The sequence below is a fragment of the Felis catus genome, chromosome C1 (assembly GCF_018350175.1).
Source record: "Felis catus isolate Fca126 chromosome C1, F.catus_Fca126_mat1.0, whole genome shotgun sequence".
Taxonomy (NCBI): domain Eukaryota; kingdom Metazoa; phylum Chordata; class Mammalia; order Carnivora; family Felidae; genus Felis; species Felis catus.
The window spans coordinates 51,309,118-51,331,053 of NC_058375.1; the positions used below are offsets into that span (position 1 = coordinate 51,309,118).

General features: G+C 36.5%; 1 protein-coding gene across 9 annotated transcripts in view; it reads right to left on the reverse strand.

The window, feature by feature from the left end:
- DOCK7 (dedicator of cytokinesis 7) overlaps positions 1-21,936 on the reverse strand; it is a 227,551-nt gene that overhangs the window by 98,898 nt on the left and 106,717 nt on the right. For all 9 annotated transcript variants that reach the window (XM_045035944.1, XM_045035942.1, XM_045035945.1 and 6 more), the window contains exons 15-18: positions 10,959-11,076; positions 7,541-7,611; positions 3,367-3,505; positions 2,369-2,470 (exon numbers count right to left, since the gene is read on the reverse strand). In XM_045035944.1, coding sequence (XP_044891879.1) covers positions 2,369-2,470; positions 3,367-3,505; positions 7,541-7,611; positions 10,959-11,076 — 430 coding nt within the window. The remainder of the gene's footprint in view (positions 1-2,368; positions 2,471-3,366; positions 3,506-7,540; positions 7,612-10,958; positions 11,077-21,936) is intronic.

Here is a 21,936-nt window from a genome sequence, read left to right on the forward strand (position 1 = left end):
TGAGATCATGACCTAAGCCGAAATCTAGAGTTGGACGCTTAACCGACTGAGCCACCCAGGTGCCCCTATTAATGCTGTAATTAAAAAATACAAAAGTTTTGATCACTTAATCATATATCAATCAGCTATACGTCTATCGTTAAATCCAAACCATGACCATATTCTTTTTTTTTTTTTTTTTTTTTTTTTCAACGTTTATTTATTTTTGGGACAGAGAGAGACAGAGCATGAACGGGGGAGGGGCAGAGAGAGGGAGACACAGAATCGGAAGCAGGCTCCAGGCTCTGAGCCGTCAGCCCAGAGCCTGACGCGGGGCTCGAACTCACGGACCTTGAGATCGTGACCTGGCTGAAGTCGGACGCTTAACCGACTACGCCACCCAGGCGCCCCATGACCATATTCTTTAAGTTATGTATGAGCATACACAGCATAGTAGCTAGAAGAAAATCATCAATCACCCTTTAGAAAGTTGACCTCGTATTTGCAAATCAAGTAAGAATAAGTGCATAATTTCTATAAAATCAATTTTCTTTTAAAATATTTCCTTTTGAAATATATAATGCTACCCCTGGCAGAAGACTACCTTACTTTACTGAGGAGATGTGTTCCTGGAAAATCGAATGAAAGATTTGGCAGGGGATGAAAGGCAAGGAGGAAGGAAGGAGTCTTATTTCTTTCCTACTGTCTTTATCCATTCATTTAAAAAATACTTATTGACTGGGGAGCTTGGGTGGCTCAGTCAGTTAAGCAACTGACTTTGGCTCAGGTCATGATCTCACAGTCTGTGAGTTTGAGCCCTGAGTTGGGCTCTGTGCTGACAGCTCAGAGTCTGGAGGCTGCTTGCTTCAGATTTTGTGTCTCCCTCTGTCTCTGCCCCTCCCTGCTCATGCTCTGCCTGCCTCTCTGCCTCTCTCTCTCTCTCTCTCTCAAAAATGAATGAACATTAAAAAATAAAATACTTATCGACTGCCCATCATGAGCCAAGCACTATTCTAAGTACTTGAAGATATAGCAATGCACAAGAAAGACAAAGTCCCTAACTTCCTGGAATTTATACTCTGTAGACAATAAATAAAGATATAAGAAGTATAAAGTCAATGATAAGTATTATGAAGACATATCAAAGTAAAGGGATAAAAAAGTGCTGGATGCCGCAATTTGAAACAAAGTGATCAGACGCCTTCTCTGAAGAGGTGGGATTTGAGTGGATGTCTGGATGAAATGAAGAAGCTGGCCTGGAGATGGGACACCACCACCAGCACAGGGAAGTGCAAAGGGCCAGAAATGGGAATGTGCTCTTCATATAGAAGGAACAGCCAAGGCACTGTGCTCTCTGTCTGGGGCACAGTCAGTGACAAAGAATAGTAAGAAAGGAGATCGGAGCAGTAGCCTTCTGTTGTCTTTGTGTGTGTGTGTGTGTGTGTGTGTGTGTGTGTGTGTGTGTGTGTGTTTTAAACAAAAACAATACAAATGTATTTGTGAATACTTGTATTTATTTTTTTTAATGTTTTTTATTTATTTTTGACAGAGACAGAGACAGAGCATGAGTTGGGGAGGGGCAGAGAGAGAGGGAGACACAGAATCTGAAACAGGCTCCAGGCTCTGAGCTGTCAGCACAGAGCCCTATGAGGGGCTCAAACTCACGAACTATAAGATCATGACCTGAGCTGAAGTCGGATGCTTAACTGACTAAGCCACCCAGGCGCCCCTATGAATACTTTTTGAGTTCTATTCTGAAAATAAATGCTACCAGGAGAACATTCCCAAGACATATTTCAGACTAATCTATACCAACAGTTACATTCAAGGCACTCACATTAATAATCATCATGTAACAGTTCTCCCAAAAAGCACTTTGGTTTTTGAGTAGTGGCTACTGATTCTTGATTGAGATTTTTCCAATGTTTTTGTTTAAGTCACATATGTCATCATCACAGTTGCTAATGGTTCTTGTATTACAAGTTTGTAGCTACTTTATCTTCACATACATGATTTTTAAAAACTTTTTTTCACATACATGATTAATTACAAAAAGATTCTAAAAAATTAATTGGTTTGTTCTTTTTCCTCCAGACTTTCAGTGAAATGTTCTTACTTATTTAAAGCTTATGTTCCGTTATGAAAATTCTCCAAATTTGCCTTTTCTTTAAGTTAATATTTCACATATTATTTTGGTTTTAAAATCAATATACTTATTTTAAAAGCTTCTAAGTATTCTATAGAGTAATTTTAACTATAGTACAAAATAATATTATTACTTCATTATCTACATACTTCTAGATAGAACAGCAAAGTCTGTTTGAGAAAAACACTTCTGCAAAAAACTCATTCACTGCATCTGGAGAGTTTCACCATAAGAGATACTGACCTCAGGAGATAGTACAGAATAAGCTTGTGGTGGTTTTTCCAGTGAAACTGGTAGGCAAAACTGCCCAGTCTTTAATCGTCCATTCTGAAGCATTGGTATCCACTTTTAATTAAAAAGGAAACAATATTAAGTTAAATACATTTGTTACAAAAGTAAGTACTTGGAAAATCTGTTTTAAGAATTTGGAATGAGCCAAATTTGTCTCACACCGCCAAACACCAAGGGGATTTAATTAAGTAATAATAGGTTTCATGATTCCTCTAAAGAAAAGCTTCCCCGACAATATTTTTATTAAGGAGCATTCCCAAAACATTATTACTAACTAACTATGCAATATTTAAGCCAAAAGAGGTCCTTACTATCCAAGAAAAAGCTGGAGTAGAAAAAGGCCGCAAAGTCAATCCATTACACATGGTGGTAATAGTGTCAATGTATACAGGGAAAGGTTTGGTTGAATATGAATGCTGACAACAAAACTAAAAAGCATGAATTTATTTGGTTACATTTAGCAAAACCCATTTCATAGACAAAAAAATGAGTCAATTGTTAATTTTTCTCTTTTGGGTAGCAGCATGATTTTTCTGACAAAGTTGTGATAGCATATCATGATATCCTTCACCTCAGGTTTACGTTTGCAATTCAATCATAATGATTTTCAAATAATACTCAAGAGTTTTAATGAAAAGCCAAGAGCTTTAATAGCTAAGGGTCTCTTTTAATCATTTTATACTGAAACCATTCTCTTCTGAAGAACCCTTAAAATTAATATATTTATACTGTACTGTTTGATAAACACATAATAATCAGGACCAACACCTAAGTGTTTACACATGTTAATTAATTGCATTAATGAGTATTTTCTTATTACGATGACTCTTCCTAACCAATATGGGGAATCCAATAGGGAATACTCAACAATAATGAACACCAATTACATCTCAAGTATTCAAACTACTTTTAAGACTGAAAAGCTAAATATTAAACAAAGATATACTTACTGTATATCCAACAGGAGTTTCAAGAGGAGTATTTTGTTTTTGCTGACAACTAACATGATAAAAAGTAAAAAGCAAATGATGATGGTCAGTTAAAGTAGCAGGGAGTTTAACCTTGATTTCTTCATGAAAATCAGGAGACCTTCATACAAAAAAAAAAAAACAAAAAACAGATCAATAGTCAGTAATTTGTTCAAAACAAATAATTACTGCATTTGTATATTTGAGTAATTTTTAAATTAATTTCACGATTCATGCTCAATTTTTCTTCCAGTACAAAATGTTTTTCTCTATTCCCAAACTGTATGTAACTAACTCCTACTTCCAGTTGAGGGAGTTGTCTCTGTTTCTGAAATTTCTCGTCTCATTTTTATTAATGGGCTGAGTGATCCTATGATTTGAAAATTCATTAATAATCACCACCTTGATGCCGAGATCTTCATTAGATGGGAAACTGTATAAATGAGGAGACTAGGGCAAGGCCTTCTATATTCTGATACGCATTACATAGAAAAGTAACAGGAGTTTTTCTAAGTATGTATTTTAAAACCATACCATAAAAAAACATTTTTCTATTATAGGAGTGACTTCACATTAAAGATTAATTTGTATTATCTTTTTGCAAAAAATAAAAAAAACAAGTAGCTCTAGACAGCTTAGTATCAAGTTGGGCTCTCTATGGAATATCTTATATCAATTATTCCATTGCTAAAGAAACAGATGTTAACAAAACATAGACTAATGTATTAACTGCTCAGAAAAAAGGAAAAAAAAATAAAGAAAAATCAGGGAACACCTATAAATTGCATTTGTCTCACAGTTTAGAAGTGCTCCCAGCCACTACACAAATACAACGAATATCATATTTGACTTAACCAATGGCATTTTCATCTCAATATCCATTGAGAGTGGTCCCTAGGAGCATTTTTATAAAAAAGCATTGCTGCTATTTATGATTTATGATTTAAAAGGGACAGAATCTTAGCATCCCAACCTTCCATATTCAGCTAGTATCTCTCAGTTATATTCAAAGAAAATATATCCAAACCATATGGCTCCAACTAATTAAAAGTGAAAGCTTTCCCACCAATTAGGGTTCCCCCCCATGCTAATAAGTCTAATATCTTTCCATTTCAAATAAGTCTCAAAAACACTAAAAGTGTAGATCTGATCACAGAAATATTAGGTTAATGAAAATTTTAATACCCCCAAGAAAGATAAGTAATGGTAGCCGTCTGAGAATTTGATGATTTTGGTGAATAAAAGATGCTATGTATCTTATTATTGACCTCGCTAATCACCACTAAATCATGAGAAAGTTGAATTTCCTCACAGTGTTAGAGAGTATTGTCATTTTAATTCCACGAATACTGAGAGCACCAAAATAAAGATCTAGCTATAAACTGAGATACTTTAAGAAATTATTACCTTCTTCATCAATATCATTCCTAGTACTGAGTATTCATTTCTTTTCTGAAATCATACTATGTGAAGGCTTTTATGGAAAATTAAGCATCTGTGAGTTATTCATCAACAAGTACGTTTTAACTGTTCACCTTTATGTTAAGTATTGTGTTATTTCTGTGGTGGTTTTAAAGATATGAAAAAATAATTACCCTCAAAAATATATAATTTAGTAGAAATATAAATAAGACACACATATATCAATAGCAATGCTATAAAGCAGGGGTTGGCAAATTATGGCTACAGGTCAAATCCAGTCCACTGAATGGTTTTGTATAGCCCTACAGACTAAGAATGATTTTTATATTTTTAAGTAGTTAAAAAAATCAAAAGAATAACATTTCACTTGAAATATTACATGAAATTCAAATTTCAGCATCCATAAATAAAATGTTATTGGAAGACAGCCATGCCCATTCATTTGCAACTTCACTTATTGTCTATGGCTCTTTTTGCACTACAACAGCAGGGTTCAGTAATTGCAACAGAGACCGTATGGCCCACAAGGCCTAAAACAAAACTACTGGGCCCTTCGCAGAAAATGTTTGTCAACCCCTGGTATACAGCATATAGCATATAAGATTAAATGCTTCAAGAACAGAGCTGAACAGATTACTTCAAGTTTTGGATTAGGGAATTGTATTTAGGAAGAGATATATGATGTGGGCCTTAAAGAACAAGTAGGAGTTGAATTAATAGAGGGAATCAGTATTATGATAGAAAAAGGGATCCAAGAAAAGCCCAGAAACAGGATACTTTAGCAATAAGGCAAAAAGAAAATCATCAAGATGTAAAAGATGATTGGATATTAGAGAAAAGAAGAAGGAAAGCAAGGATGTTTTAAATTTTGAGTCAAAAGAATTATGGTACCGTTAATAAAAATAATCAGACAGAGATAGGGTCCAGAAGAGAATCGGGGATAAATACATGGAAATTGAGAAGGCAGGCAAAAGAACATGCTTACTAGGCTACTAAAAATATATGTCTGCACCTCCGAAAGAAGGTTATGACTAAAAATAAAAAGTTGCGAAACAATCCACATAAAGATAAAAGCAGTAACATTTTCAATGAATGTAACTCTGAGAAACACATATAAGGTTATTTATGGAGAGTATAGTGTAGAAAAAGAGGGTCAAGAGTGAAACTGTAGTGTTTTGTATGGAATATCTATTCTCAAAAAAAAAGGAAAGGAAAGGAAAGGAAAGGAAAGGAAAGGAAAGGAAAGGAAAGGAAAGGAAAGGAAAGGAAAGGAAAGGAAAGGAAAGGAAAGAAGGAAGGAAGGAAGGAAGGAAGGAAGGAAGGAAGGAAGGAAGGAAGGAAGGAAAGAAAGAAAGAAAGAAAGAAAGAAAGAAAGAAAGAAAGAAAGAAAGAAAGAAAGATTAGAATAATTACTACAGAAAAATAAACTGTCCAAAGAGATGGGAGGAAAGTGAGAGCGGGTCACAAAGGGTGAGAAACAATAAAGTTTTAAAGAGGGCAAGGAAAAACCATGCTACACAACAACACTGAAGAGAGGTTTTTGTTTTGTTTTTTAAGTATAGGAGACTTAAGTTTCTTTTTGACAGTAACAGATGGAGCCAGGGAAGTGGGGACTGATGGTACAAGAGAAGGGTTAACTGATGGAGTCGCACTCTGGAAGAGGAAGAATGAGACTGGTAGAAAGCAGAGATGAAAGACTCACACTGAGCCAGGTACGGGCTCTGACTGCCCTTGAACCAGAAGGAAAGGCAGATCCATGCAGAGATAATCAGAGGTGAAGAGTAGACAAGTGGATGGTTCTCAAGTTGGATGGTCTCAAACCACTTAATAAAGTAGGAACGCTAAGAGTAAGCAAACAGAATAAGTAGGAGCTAGAGAAAGAAGAAAGGCTTAAAATATCTCCTGCCAAATGACAGAGGGTAAAAAAAGCGATGACAAGAAGAATACCAAAGAATGGTGGGGCCAAAAAGAAAATAAAGTAAAATGAATTACTGCAGTCCCATCATACAGATAAAATAACGTCAATTTGTGATAGTCCTGATTGGCACAATTTTGTGACTTTTCTCCAACAGCATTCAGTAATCAAAACAAAAACAAAAAAGAGAAGAGAAGAGAAGAGAAGAGAAGAGAAGAGAAGAGAAGAGAAGAGAAGAGAAGAGAAGAGAAGAGGAGAGAAGGAAAAAGAAAAGAAAAGAAAAGAAAAGAAAAGAAAAGAAAAGAAAAAAGAAAAGAGAAGGAAAAGAAAAGAAAAGGGAAGAAAAGAAAAAAAAAAGAGAAAAGAAAACAAAGCAGAGATTAAAAGTTATCCAAAGTTAAGAATTTCTCAAAGAAGTAAAATGGAAGGGCACTAAATCAAAGTATTATTAGATGTTGAGAATACCACCAATTTAACTAATGGTTATAAGCTTAGTAAAGAGTTAAGTAAAACTACAAAGTGTCAAGGGGAAAATAACAGGGAAAGTCCAAAGGACCAGAGGCTAAAATGATAATCAATAACAATATAATAAAAATGAAAGGGTCAGAGAATTTGATATGAAAGACCTTTTGTATATAAAGTCTAAATTTGATGTCTATAGAGAATATGCATCTACAGGCAGAAAATTATAACTCTGATGTCAGCTGTCTTGAATTTGCACATTCAGTGCAGCAAAGCATTTGGTAAACACACTAACGTGAGTGCTTAAAATGCCACTGAGAAGGGAGTAACTTTGAAAGAAATATTTGAATTCAGTACCTGTTATGATATACTACGGCTGTATAGGCTTCCTTTGAAAATTCTGAACAGCTAGATTTACCAAAGATTACCTGTAACAAATAACAGCACGTTGAAACTTTGTTGTAATAAATGCTGGATGTTCATATCTATGTAAGAATTTGTCTGATTTAATAACTACTGGAGAACAATGGGCAAAATCAGCCCAATGAAGAACAATGTGCCTACTGACGTTCATTAATAAATTCAATTGCTTAGCCGTAAATTTCTTTTCAACTATAGAACCATCTGACATTCAAACATTCAAAAAATTTCTACCCATTATATTTCCTTTTTCTTAAAGAAGGTGAAAAATTCATTTTAAAATCTGGGTGTAGCATATCATTTGGAATTTATATAAGAAATATGGTCTTAGAATAGTAGCATGTATCTACTATAAAATTGGTGGCTTTTCCACTAAAACAGTAATCATTCTGTAAGCCAATATAAATTTATAAATGATATTTTAAAATCCTATTTTAGGTGAAGCTATGTATCCTTTGCTTCCAGTACTCCTTACAAGCTACCCTATTAAGAAGGAGGAGCGCCATTCTTACGTTCTTATATATATGTCTTAAAAATAAAAAATCCACCACATTAAAAAAAAATACTACTTTTGGAGAAGGTTTAAAGGTAAAGTAATTCAGTCTTGTATATCTGCCTCTGGCGTTCTAATAGCAATACTACGGTTAATTAGGGCAGCTGATAAGATACATGGCTTATCATTCCTATGTGAGACAGATTTGCAACGCTACCTACCCATAAATTAACCTCTTATGTCTGGCCAGCCATCTCTACACATGCAGAAATAAGTACATGGACATATCATCGCACTTGCATCAATACAACTGGTAAAATAACTCAAATTTTATATCTTATACAGAAGGATTAATTGGAACCATCCGCAAATAAAAAGAACTTTCCAACAGATTATTTGTGTTTCTTTTTGTGACACAAAAGATCCTTTTATTCACACAGGTCCTTTCATTTTAAGGCTGTGTAAAAGTGTAATGACTATGACTGTCCTAGAGAAGTCTAATTTCACCAATTTCCAAGAATACGTTGCCATGTTTTTATAAAATGTTGTTCCAATGCCAGAATTTGAATTTTATGATTTTATCACACCAACATTATATGATCCAAAAATTATCTTAGGATCCATTTGAGTAGTCCTTATTTTTTTAAAGAATTAAGCAAAGACAATGTGTCTATGTTTCTATACTTTCAACCAGTCACTAGGATAAAGATAAAAGCATTATATTTGCATATGACTAATAATACACAAGTGAAAGGAACACAGTATCCTCCCCATCCCCCACCCCGGCCACTGAGAAGATCTCATTTTTCACAAAGTAACTCATTTACTTTCATAACATGAATGACATAAAGTAGAAAGTGTTCCTTTTCTGACCTTGTGACATGTATTTTTAACCATTCATCAACATGGACTGTGCATCAATTCTGTGACAGGCACTTTGGCAGGCATCAAGATATAGATATGAGTAAGACATGGTCCCTGCCCTCAAGGAGCTCACAATCTGGTAGACAAGATAAAGAAATAAACATATAATCTTAAAGTGATAAAGCCCATAAAAGAAATGAGAAGATGCTATGGTAGCACCAAAAGAGGGAGCGGTCTAACTGTCATTGTGGCTGGATGCAGCTGGGACTCCACAGAGGCCATATATGTGCTAAGACAAGGAAGAGTTTGTTAGGCAATCAACAGAAACAGATTATCTTACATATACTACATTTGTCATAAGCTCAATTCATATGGTAATTCACATATAACAAAGCATCTATTTTCACAATCCAGTACCTTTTCATCAACTGTGATAGTATATTCATTCTTTCAGCAGGAATAAAGAACTAGTAAAGAATACGAAATGCTAACTCCAAACCTCAGAAGTAAATTCTACATTTATTAGCAAATACTTATTCACCATGTATTATATGCAAAGATCTGAAATAGCAGCCATAGAAGAATATAAAGATGCATAATTTGTGCTCGCTGCTGTCAAGATCTATACATGCTGATAAAACTGAGGCAATGGGAAAAGAGAAAATATAAAGCTTTCCTAGTAAGCAGAAAATCAGAGGAATGCGATTTAATGACTGGCAGAGAAGGCTAAAATAAAACTGTTAACAATGCACCTATTCGTAAGCTCATTTTCATTCCATTAGGGTTCTCAGAGGTTGAACATCTATAGTGACAGGTGTGCTCCTATTCCATATGTTACTAACTTTAGTTGAGCTTAAAATCTACTTTCATGGAACTTGCATTGAGTAGTGTTCTACAAATCCTAAATGATAATTTGGACAGTCAGGAATCTCTCCAGTCTGGCCTCAATCTACTATTTCTGACTTCTCTTGCACTGCTCTGGCTCACTGGCAACTCGCCACTGTACCTCTGTGGAAGGACATTCTCCAACTTGAGTTGCTTTCCTTCCCCAGCTATCTAAGACCCAACGCCATCTACATTTTAACTATCTCTGGTTTTAGTTCAGATATACCTCCTCCAGGTGATACCTGCCTATTACCTCAGCAAGACATTCTCTCCTACCTCTGTACACTTCTGCCTTTGAATCCCTACAGCCATCTTCTAATACTTAGCATATACCTTGGTTCTCAATATTAGCTGCAAAATGTAATCCCCTTAGGGAGATTTAAAAATACTGATATATGACTAGTTCCCACCCCCAGACACTATAATTTAATTGGAGTAAAATTCAGTCTGAGCACTGGTATTTTTAAAAGCTCCCTAGGTAAGTGTAATATGCACTATTACCAGAGTTTCTTAACAAAGATGGGAAGAATCATACATATTCGAATCACCCGGGGAGCATTTCAACCTATACCACAACCTCATATACTACCCATCACTTTCTACTTCCTTTGGCCTCTCATTCTCAAGGAGAAGAATCAGAATCACAGATGACAAGAGCAGAAAAAACATATCTGCGCTTTGTTAGAGTTACCTAGGTGATTCTGTTCTGATCCTCTCTTGAAAGTCACAATTTTAGAATTTTATGTGTTTATCTCATATCCTTTAGATTACAAGTCTTATTCATCTTTGTATCTCTGGGAGGGACTAGTATGTACTAAGTCCTCAATATTTAAGACTTCAATACGGAAGTGTTGAATCACTATATTGTCCACAGGAAACTAATATGAACTAATATGACACTATATATTAACTAACTAGAATTTAAATAAAAACGGGAAAAAAAGACTTCAAGGAAACTCATACTATCTGTTACAGGAAGTAATGCAGTTAGAAATTTGGTTTACAAGATCATTAATTTCCAGTTTAGAGCTGCCAATCAAGTAAAACAAAAACAAAAACAATGTCTATTTGAACCATACATGAACAAGAGGAAAAGTAAAGAACACTTCTTACCGGCATAGCATTGCTTGGATCCTCCCCATACATGAACTGTACTTTCACTGTTATATTTCTTGCAGAACCCTGACGATTGGCAAAGTTGAGACTCTGAGGGTATATGTAGAGAAGATTTCTGTAAAGGCAACAGTATGCACGATAGTAAATATATATCTAAAAACATTATGTATCACTGCAGGCCACAAAAGAAAGAGATGGAACAAATACTTCATTATTAATATATGCTAGCCACCATATATTTTTACATACAATGTTTCATTTAATTCTTACGGCAATCATTCAAATAGATAGCAATCAAATATACCCATTTTGCAGATGAATTGAGGCCCAGAAAACTTAAGTGAGGTTCACACACAACTAAGTAAGCAGCAAAGCTGAAATCAGAATATAGGTCAGACTTCAAAACACATGTTCTTTCCTCTGCAAGAGACTTCTGGGAAATGAATAAGGACTGAATCATTATTAAGAAGTTAATAATGTATTATGTTAGCTCCTGCAAGCAGATATAAAGAGGGTAACATTTATAGGCAGGGCTTCTGTATATATATTATCAAGGACATAAGAGAGATAACATTCCACATTATTTGTTCAAAAACATGTATGGACAATATGCTAGGTGTAACAGTTGCTACGAAATAATCACATATTACTCTGTATTTATTTTACTTCATGTCCAGTCCCTGCTTCTGCCACACAGAAGATAAATAATTCAAGAAAAGACACCAAAAGAGAGGGCTAAACAAAAAGAAATAGAACAAGATTTACTTTACCTGAAGACTAGTACTGAGATATGATGAACAAGACTTCAAGTATAATAAAGTCCTGCTAATCAACTGTTCGAGCAATGAAAACACGTCAAAATTTTCTGGAATGTGGTAGGGCAATATAGAAATTCTAAATGAACACAACCTTTGACCTAACAAACCTGCCTCTAGTCTAAGGACAGAATTACACACATGTATAAATGGATGTGTTAAAAAAAATTCACTACAACATTTTTTGTAGTAGAGAATAATTACAAATAATTATAAAGAAATATAATATGCATGAGTACTATTCTAGTTAATTATATTAATATATATTAATAAGAAGGAATCCTATGGAGTCTCCAAAATGACAATGTGCAGCAATATTTATTGATGTAGAAAGAGATACCCAGCATGTTGGATAAAGAAAAAACGCAGGTTCCATAGCAAGATGTATAGTGGCATACCCTACTTACGGAAAATTGTGAAGAAATAATAGCTGAAAACTCCCCTAACCTTGGGAAGGAAATAGACATCCAGATCCAGGAAGCCCAGAGAGTTCCAAAAAAAGATGAACCCCAAAAGACTCACACCAAGACACATTATAATTAAAATGTTAAAAGTTAAAAAGGAGAGAATCCTAAAAGTAGGAGAAAAACAATTTGTTACACACAAGAGAACCCAAATAAGACTATCAGCATATTGTTCAGCAGAAACTTTGCAAGCCCAGAAACTTTGCAAGCCAGAAGGGAATGTCATGATATATTCAAAGTGCTGAAAGAAAACACCTCCATCCAAGGACACTCTAGCCAGTAAAGTTATCATTCAGAAGCAAAGTAGAGACAGTCTTCCAGACAAGAAAAAGCTAAAGGAGCTTATCACCACTAAACTGGCCTTACAAGAAATAGTAAAGAATCTCTTTAAGCTGAAAAGAAAAAGTGCTAATTATTAACAAGAAAACATGAAAGAATAAATCTCACTGGAAAGGTAAATATATAGTAAAGGTAGCAGATTAATCACTTATAAAGCTAGTATGAAGGTTAAAAGACAAAAGCAGTAAAAATAATTACAATATTTAATTAAGGAATACACAAGATAAAAAGACATAAAATATGACATCAAAAATATAAAACATGGGAGAAGGGAGTAAAAATGAAGAACTTTAAAACTGGATCAAACTTAAGTTGTTATTGACTTAAAATACACTGTTCTAGATAAAAGTTGTTATGTGCAAGCATCATGGTAACCACAAAGCAAAAACCTATTGTGAATAGACAAAAGGTAAAGAAACCTAAGCATACCATTAAAGAAATTCATCAAACCACAAAGGAAGGAAGCAAGAAAGGGAGAGTGACAAACTACAAAACAACTGGAAAACAATAAAATGGCAATAAATACATACTTATCAATACTTACTTTAAATGTAAATGGACTAAATTTTCCAGTCAAAAGACAGAGTGGCTGAATGGGTTAAAAACAAAAATAAAAACAAGACACATCTACATGCTGCCTAAAGAGGCTCACTTCAGGTGTAAGGACACACACAAACTGAAAGTAAAAAAAGGGAAAAAGAGATTTCATGAAAATGAAACCAAAAGAAAGTTATATCAACAAAATGGACTCTGAAATAAAAACTATAATAAGAGACAAAGAAGGTCATTACATTGACACAGGGGGGTCAGTCCAGCAAGAGGAAAGTTGGTGGGGTGAGGGGAAATAAAGGAGGGAGGAGAGAAAGAAATAGATAAAAAGATACTTCTGGTTAACAGTGAAGGCTGTAGTTTCTTTTTTGTACTTTTCTATTTTGTTTGAACTGGTGAGAACACATGACTTTTATAATTAGAAAAAACAATTTCCATGGGGGGAGAATAAGTGTATGTAACAAAAAGCCTACAATCTTAAAGTCACTAAAAACATGGAGAAGAGTCAGTTATTCTCCGAACAGTCAAAAGTATAAAAGACAAATGTGGAAATGTTACGATGATTTGTCAGTTTCTTAATCAAAAGAATTAAAGATCAAAGATGACTGACTATTACTAACCACTGAAGTCACCAAATAAAATCTGCACAGGAAAGGGGCGCCTGGGTGGCGCAGTCGGTTAAGCGTCCGACTTCAGCCAGGTCACGATCTCGCGGTCCGTGAGTTCGAGCCCCGCATTGGGCTCTGGGCTGATGGCTCGGAGCCTGGAACCTGTTTTCGATTCTGTGTCTCCCTCTCTCTCTGCCCCTCCCCGTTCATGCTCTGGCTCTCTCTGTCCCAAAAATAAATAAACGTTGAAAAAAAAAATTTTTTTTAAATAAAAAAAAAAATCTGCACAGGAAATACTTATTTATTGATTCTGCACACAACATCAGTACCAAGTTACATGCAAGGGAAATAAAGGAAAATTAAGAGGCCATTCCCTGGTCTTGAGGAACATATAATCTAATGGGACAGAAATGCCTATAAACAGACCACTTCACAATAATGTTGTGTTGTGAGAAAAGTTATGCAGAAGTTATGAGAGGAAGAGATACTTGGTTGACTGTGGGGAAGTCTTTCCATCTTCTACCTTCACAATATAGTTGTTGAAGAAATGGGATTATTTTTGTGTAAATTTTTCTTGAGGCTAGAATTTGTTTGTATCCCTGTAGTGACATTTAACATATTCTTGTTTTCTATAAATTCAGAGTAGATCAAGAGCCTTGGTTATATTTAGGCCTGAGGTTTTTTTTGGTAAGATCATTCCATAAATAGTACCGTGTCCTATCAGGAGGAAAATATCTCTTTTTGTGCAGTTAGTAGATGGTGATCAATGCCTAAATCCATTAGCTCCATTAAGGGCTGCCAAAAGATAATACCCTCTCAGTCTTTATTTAATAGCTGGAATATCTCTATGAAGAGCAATTATCCTCATCTATTATTTGCTTAGCCAGTGAACCATTATATATTATACAGAGGAATAAATGCTGGACTCTTTTCCATTATTTTCCAGTTTTCAAAATAAGCAGTAGGTGCATTACAATCCTCTAAGAGAAATTAATTCTTTTTTTTTTTTTTTTTTTTAGCATCACTTATAAACTCAGGGACCAAACATATGAATGGGTTTCAGTACACTGCAGGTATTATCTTTATTGATGTTCAAATTGTTCTCTCTTTAACAAAGGAAAAAGCCAACTCAAACTGGCTCCTGCGTCCTTGTGAGTCAGTCATAGTAGTCTTTGATGCCTTCTTGCTATCTGTTATAGCAAGATGTTCCAAGGTCTTCTATCATTTCTCCTCAGACCCAGAATCAACCACTTCTCCAAGGAGCTTTGGTTCTCTGCATGAGAAATGTTTTTCCAAGCCACAGTCTGGGCATTCATTGTGAGTTAGTCATTGTTTCTAGGCCATTTAAGTAGAAAGGGTAAGGGGGAAATGCTTTTAACGTGAAATACATTCTGAGTTCATACTGATACTTCAAATTCCAATTTAAGACTATTTATTTAATTTTATTATAAGATTTTATTTAATCTTTTATCTTGTAATACTGAGAATCATTTTGAAGGACATCAAGTATGAAAGAATTAGAATATCACTTAATTACTTATGCATTTTATTCAAAAACTGGAGTCTTAAGGAACTCCAGTTTTCTATGGCTATCCAGAAGAGGATAAGCCTACCAAGACCGAGAAGGCACCTACAGAGAAGCAGGGAAAAAAACCATGAGAGTGCAATGACATGGAAGCCAAGGGAAAACAGCATAAGAAGAATTAAACAGTTAAGTGTCAACACTACTCAGGGGCCAAATGAGTTAAGAATCAAAAAAGGTCAACTGGACTAGCAACATGAAAGTCACTGATAATATCAGGCTGGAAACAGATAAAAGTAGGTTCAAGAGCAAGTTGCTAAGAAAATGAAATAAGTGAAAGTCTGAAAAGTGTAGCTGTAAAAGAGAGAAAGATCATGCAATAGTTGAAGACAGAACATGAGCATTTTGTAAGCTTTTTAAGATTGGAAAGGTTTGAGAAAAAAAAGAGACTGAGTCTACCAGGAAGAAAATGGGAAAACTGGAGAAAAGATAGGTGAGTGGTTGTGAACGGGGGTGGAGATAAAAAAGCCGTGCGGGCACGGAGGGGGAGGGACCCCCTTCTGCGAAGAAACAAAGGGAAGAGAAAGAGCAGCTAGGGAAGTGTAGGGCCATATCTGGACAGGAGAAAGACTTCGGACTGAGACTGAGAGGGATCCTATCTCCAACTGCAGAGCTTTCTTCGCACTGGGACCAGCTCCCAGTTCACGCACCTGGGGAGGAGGGAAGCCAGCCCTGGGTGTGGCGGTAAGTCAGGGGCACAGTCTGCAGTTGGAGAAAGTGGTTCCCTGCCTAGAGGGCTGCGCAATAGTACAAAGCCTGCTTGCGTCCGTCACCCCCCGTCCCCCCACCCCCAGCTCAGTGGCTGGGCCGAGGGCGCAGTCTACAGGAGAAGGCAGCCCTTTCCCTGGAGTGCTGTAGGAAAAGACAAAGCCCTGCCTGCATCCACCACCTTGGGGGCTATGTGGTGAGGTCGGCGGAACAGTCTACGGTAGGACAAAGTGGCCCCTCCCTGGAGTGCTGTGGAAAAAGACAAAGCCTGCCCAAGTCTGCCTGCGTCGGCCACCCCCGGGGATCGGCGGCGAGGTCGACTGCACAGTCCGCAGAAGGCGGTCCTCCCTGAAGTGCAGCGGCACAGACAAAGCCAGCCAGGGCCACATATCCGGCCGCGCTGAGAAGAGCTTCCCCAGTGCCAGAGCGCCTGGAGCAGGACTTTGAATCCTAGACAAGCACAGTGTCAGGGGAGGGGGAGGAGAGAGACGGACCACCCCGTCTGCGCCTGCGGCACAGTGAGGATGACTCAGAGTCCACCGGGTCCGGCTCCGTGGAGAAGAGACTGCGGGGTCACCATTTCCCCTACCACCAACCACCACCACCAAGGTGGGGCTTCAGGGATCACTCCCTGGGCCCATAGTGGAGGTGGGTCCAGACTGCACCAAACCACGGCCCTTCGCACTGGGTAACTGCCTATGTACCAGAGCGGGGCAGACCCTAAGGACAGCTCCTCCAGACAAGTGCAGCAGCATTGCCTGGATGAACTCTAGGTCAATTCTGGAAATATAGATATATTCTCCCCCCAACTCCCATTTCTCCTCCTTATCTCTTCCCTCCCCTAGGCTGGTTACTCTGGTTATTGGTCTGTCTAAACAGACATATTTAATCCATTGTCTTGATACATATTCTACACCTCCTTCTTTACACTCCTTTCTCTCTCTCTGGAACAATTAAGCCATATAGTTTCTATGTCTGGGTAACTTTATCCTCCTTTCGTTTTTCCCGCCTCCATCTTTGTTTTCTGTTCTCTCTATGGATTGAGTCTTTTAGTCTCTCTGCCTAGTCAATGTTTATTTTTCTCCCCCCTCCCTGCCCCCCACCCCGCTCCTGTCATTTCTCTCTTTGTATATGCTCTTCAAACAACACCGCCTCCACCCTCTTCTTTACTTGTAATCGGTGTTTTGGGGTTTTTGTTTTTAGCCTTTAGTTTTCTGTTTTTGTTCATTTGTTTGTTTGTGTTATTTATTTGTGTGTTTCCATGTTTTTGTCTCCTGTTTGTCTATCTGTTTTCCTTTACAGGGCTACTCCAAGAAACAAATCAAAGCACACCTGGTGGAGGGTCCAAAATATCACTACGAGTGGGGTAATAAAATAACCAAAGTCACAACAACAGAGAACAAGTAACAATCTCCAAAAAAACACCTCCTGAAGGGCCAGGCCCTGAACAGTATATGACCCTCCTTTAACAGAGCAGTGCTCACAGGTGCAGAGCACACAACAAACTTTCAAAACGCATAAGGGACAGAAAACTAGCCAAAATGACGAAACGGAAGCATTCTCCTCAAAAGAAATTCCAGGAAGTAGCAACAACTAACAAATTGATCAAAACCGATTTAAGCAATATAACTGCACTAGAATTTATAATGATAGTCATAAAATTAATTGCTGAGCTTGAAAAAAGCATAGAGAATAGGAGAGAATCTATTGCTACAGAGGTCAAGGGACTAAAAAATAGTCATGATGAATTAAAAAATTCTATAAATGAGGTGCAAAATAAAATGGAGGCGGACATAGCACAGATTGAAGAGGCAGAGGAGAGAATAGGTGAATTAGAAGATAAAATTATGGAAAAAGAGGAAGCTGAGAAAAAGATTTAAAAAAATCCAGGAGTACGAGGGGAGAATTAGAGAACTAAGTGATGCAATCAAATGGAACAATATCCGTATCACAGGAATTCCAGAAGAAGAGAGAGAGGAAGGGGCTGAAGGTGTACTTGAACAAATCATAGCTGAGAACTTCCCCGATCTGGGGAAGGAAACAGGCATTGAAATCCAACAGGCACAGAGAACTCCCTTCAGACATAACTTGAATTGATCTTCTGCACGACATATCATAGTGAAACTGGCAAAATACAAGGATAAAGAGAAAATTCTGAAAGAAGCTAGGGATAAACATGCTCTAACATATAAAGGGAGACCGATAAGACTAGTGACGGATCTATCTACTGAAACTTGGCAGGCCAGAAAGGAATGGCAAGAAATATTCAATGTGATGAACAGGAAAAATATGCAGCCAAGAACCCTTTATCCAGAAAGTCTGTCATTCAGAATAGAAGGAGACATAAAGGTTTTCCCAAACAAACAAAAACTGAAGGAATTAATCACCAATAAACCACCCCACAAGAGATCCTAAGGAGGGTTCTTTGAGTGAAATGTTGCAAGGACCACAAAGTACCAGAGACATCACTACAAGCATGAAACCTACAGATATCACAACAACTCTAAACCTATATCTTTCAATAATAACACTGAATGTAAATGGACTAAATGCTCCAATCAAAAGACACAGGGTATCGGAATGGATTAAAAAACAAGACCCATCTATTTGCTATCTACAAGAGACTCATTTTAGACCTGACGACACCTTCAGATTGAAAGTAAGGGGATGGAGAACTATCTATCATGCTGCTGGAAGTCAAAAGAAAGCTAGAGCAGCCATACTTATATCAGACAAACTAGACTTTAAATGAAAGGCCATAACAAGAGATGAAGAAGGGCATTATATAATAATTATTGGGAAGAGCTAACAGTTATAAATGTCTATGCACCGAATACAGGAGCCCCCAAATATATAAAACAATTAATCACAAACATAAGCAACCTTATTGATAAGAAGGTGGTAATTACTTTAATACTCCACTTACAGCGATGGAAAGGGCATCTAGACAGAGAATCAATAAAGAAACAAGGGCCCTGAATGATACATTGGACCAGATGGACTTGACAGATATATTTAGAACTCTGCATCCCAAAGCAACAGAATATACTTTCTTCTTGAGTGCACATGGAACATTCTCCAAGATAGATCACATACTGGGTCACAAAACAGCCCTTAATAAGTATAAAAGAACTGAGATCATACCATGCACACTTTCAGATCACATTGCTATGAAACTTGAAATCAACCACAGGAAAAAGTCTGGAAAATATCCAAAAGCATGGAGGTTAAAGAACATCCTACTGAAGAATGAATGGGTCAACCAGGCAATTAGAGAAGAAATTAAAAAATATATGGAAACAAATGAAAATGAAAATACAACAATCCAAATGTTTTGGGATGCAGTGAAGGCAGTCCTGAGAGAAAAATACATTGCAATCCAGGCCTATCTCAAGAAACAAGAAAAATCCCAAATACAAAATCTAATAGCACACCTAAAGGAACTAGAAGCAGAACAGCAAAGACACCCCAAACCCAGCAGAAGAAGAGAAATAATAAAGATCAGAGCAAAAATAACAATATAGAATCCACAAAAACAGTAGACCAGAGCAATGAAACCAAGAGTTGGTTTTTTGAAAAAATAAACAAAATTGATAAACCCATGGCCAGGCTTCTCAGAAAAGAGAGAGGGCCCAATGTTTATAGCAGCACTTTTAACAACAGCCAAATTATGGAAAGAGCCTAAATGTTAATCAACTGACGAATGGATAAAGAAGATGTGGTTTATATATACAATGGAATACTATTTGGCAATGAGAAAGAATTAAATCTGGCCATTTGTAGCAACGTGGATAGAACTGGAGAGTGTTATGCTAAGTGAAATAAGTCAGGCAGAGAAAGACAGATACCATATGTTTTCACTCTTATGTGGATCCTGAAAAACTTAACAGAAGACCATGGGGGAGGAGAAGCGGGGGAAAAAAGTTACAGAGAAGGAAGGAGGCAAACCATAAGAGACTCTTAAATAGTGAGAATAAACTGAGGGCTGATGCAGGGTGGTGGGGAGGGGAAAGTGGATGATGGGCATTGAGGAGGGCACCTGTTCGCATGAGCACTGGGTGTTGTATGGAAACCAATTTGTCAATAAATTATATTTAATATTAAAAAAAATTTTTAATTAAAAAAAAGATTGGAAAGGTTTGAGTTTGATTAAATACTAATGAGAAGAATCCAGGTGAGACAGAGTCTGCATACATTAGAACAAAAAAGTAAAGATTCCTGAAATGATAGGAGAGAACAGGATCCAAAGCACATAACAGATTGCCCTTAATTATGCTTGTAATTCCTCATTGTAGCAAACATTTGCTGAGTATGCAGTGTGCTAGATACTAAGAATATAGAATTAAAAGACAAAGTTACTGACTTCACAGAACTACAGTCTAAAGGGAGAATCAGACAAGCAAATAATTATAATGTAGTGTAAGTGCTATGAACATAGAATATCACTGAAGCCCACAAGAGGACCTGAGACTAAAGAATCTGCCAACAAGTTTCAATGAAAAATTTGTAAGTAGGATAAACAAGCAGAACACACAGAAAAGCAAAACACACTATGCTTCCCCCCACCCCTCAGAATCTCTACATTATCATTACTACTGTTTTAGCTTTGTGGACATGGCCATGATTGGCCTTTTCCCATCTTTAAAGTCTCAGAAAACCTCACCTTTACCCTCCCCTGCCATCACATCACTTTGTTATTCTATTTACAACTCTTAAACAATCTGCTTAAAACAATCCTAAAATATCTTATACATTTATGTATTATTTCTTGTTTATATATCTCCTTTAATAGAGTCCAAACTCCATGAGGGCAAGAACTGTATCTATCTGGTTAACTGCTATATTCCCAGTGCCTAAAACAGTGCCTCATATTGAATGAATGAATGAATGAATGATACAGAATGCACATAAATATTTAGTTACTTAATACTTCAGGGAGTTTGGATTCCAGATTAAATGGAAATTAATTAAACATAACCTATAAGCTATGTTTGATTTCCAATAAAAGGCAGTTTTAAATTGAACTTGTTTCCAAAGATAAAAAGCATACAACTGAATCCAGATTCTTTTCCATTTGACTATTAATTCCACTAATAAATTCCCACATATAACTAGTAAGTCTTTACCTTGCACTTATAATACTTCTTCAGAAGAATTTCAAATCAGCAGTGAGAAGGCAGACTAATGAAAAGTGTGGAGATAGCACCTAGCCATTTAGGGAAAAAAGATGAATTCATATTTCACTCCTCCTCAAAATAAATTCTAGAATAATCAAAGGTTTAAATAATAAAAATAAAGCCAACAAGTACTAGAAAAGCTTTAAAGAGACCACATTTTATAGGTGAGAAGGCATTTCTGAGCATGAGCCACAAACATAAAAGACAAATTTTAAAGCGTTTGCAGAAAAGGTGGTATCAATACCCATAGGTGGAAGACAAATGACAAACTGGAAAAACACTATTCACTACACATAAGATAAGGACTATCCAAAATATGTAAATAATTCCTACAATTAGTCAGAAAGAGACAAACAAAAAAGGGGGGGAGGAATATGGGGAGAGGGGACTTATATAATACTCAGGTAATTCACAAAAAGAGCAAAATAGATGGCCAGCAAAATACACCAGATGTTTTTTACCTATTAGATTTACTGATATCTTTTGTTTTTCTCATTCAAAGCATTGATAAAAATTCATGGGAAAAGAGCAACTCTCATTACTCTTGGCAGAGATGTAAATTGGCGCAACTCTTTTGAAGGATCATCTGACATGAGAAATCATAATGTGAAATTCAACACCACGACCTTGTTTAAAAACATTTATACACACACGGGAAGACATTTCTGTGAGTATTGTTTGCAATTAGAAAACTGGAAACAACTTAAATGATCATTAATAGGGGAAGACTTAA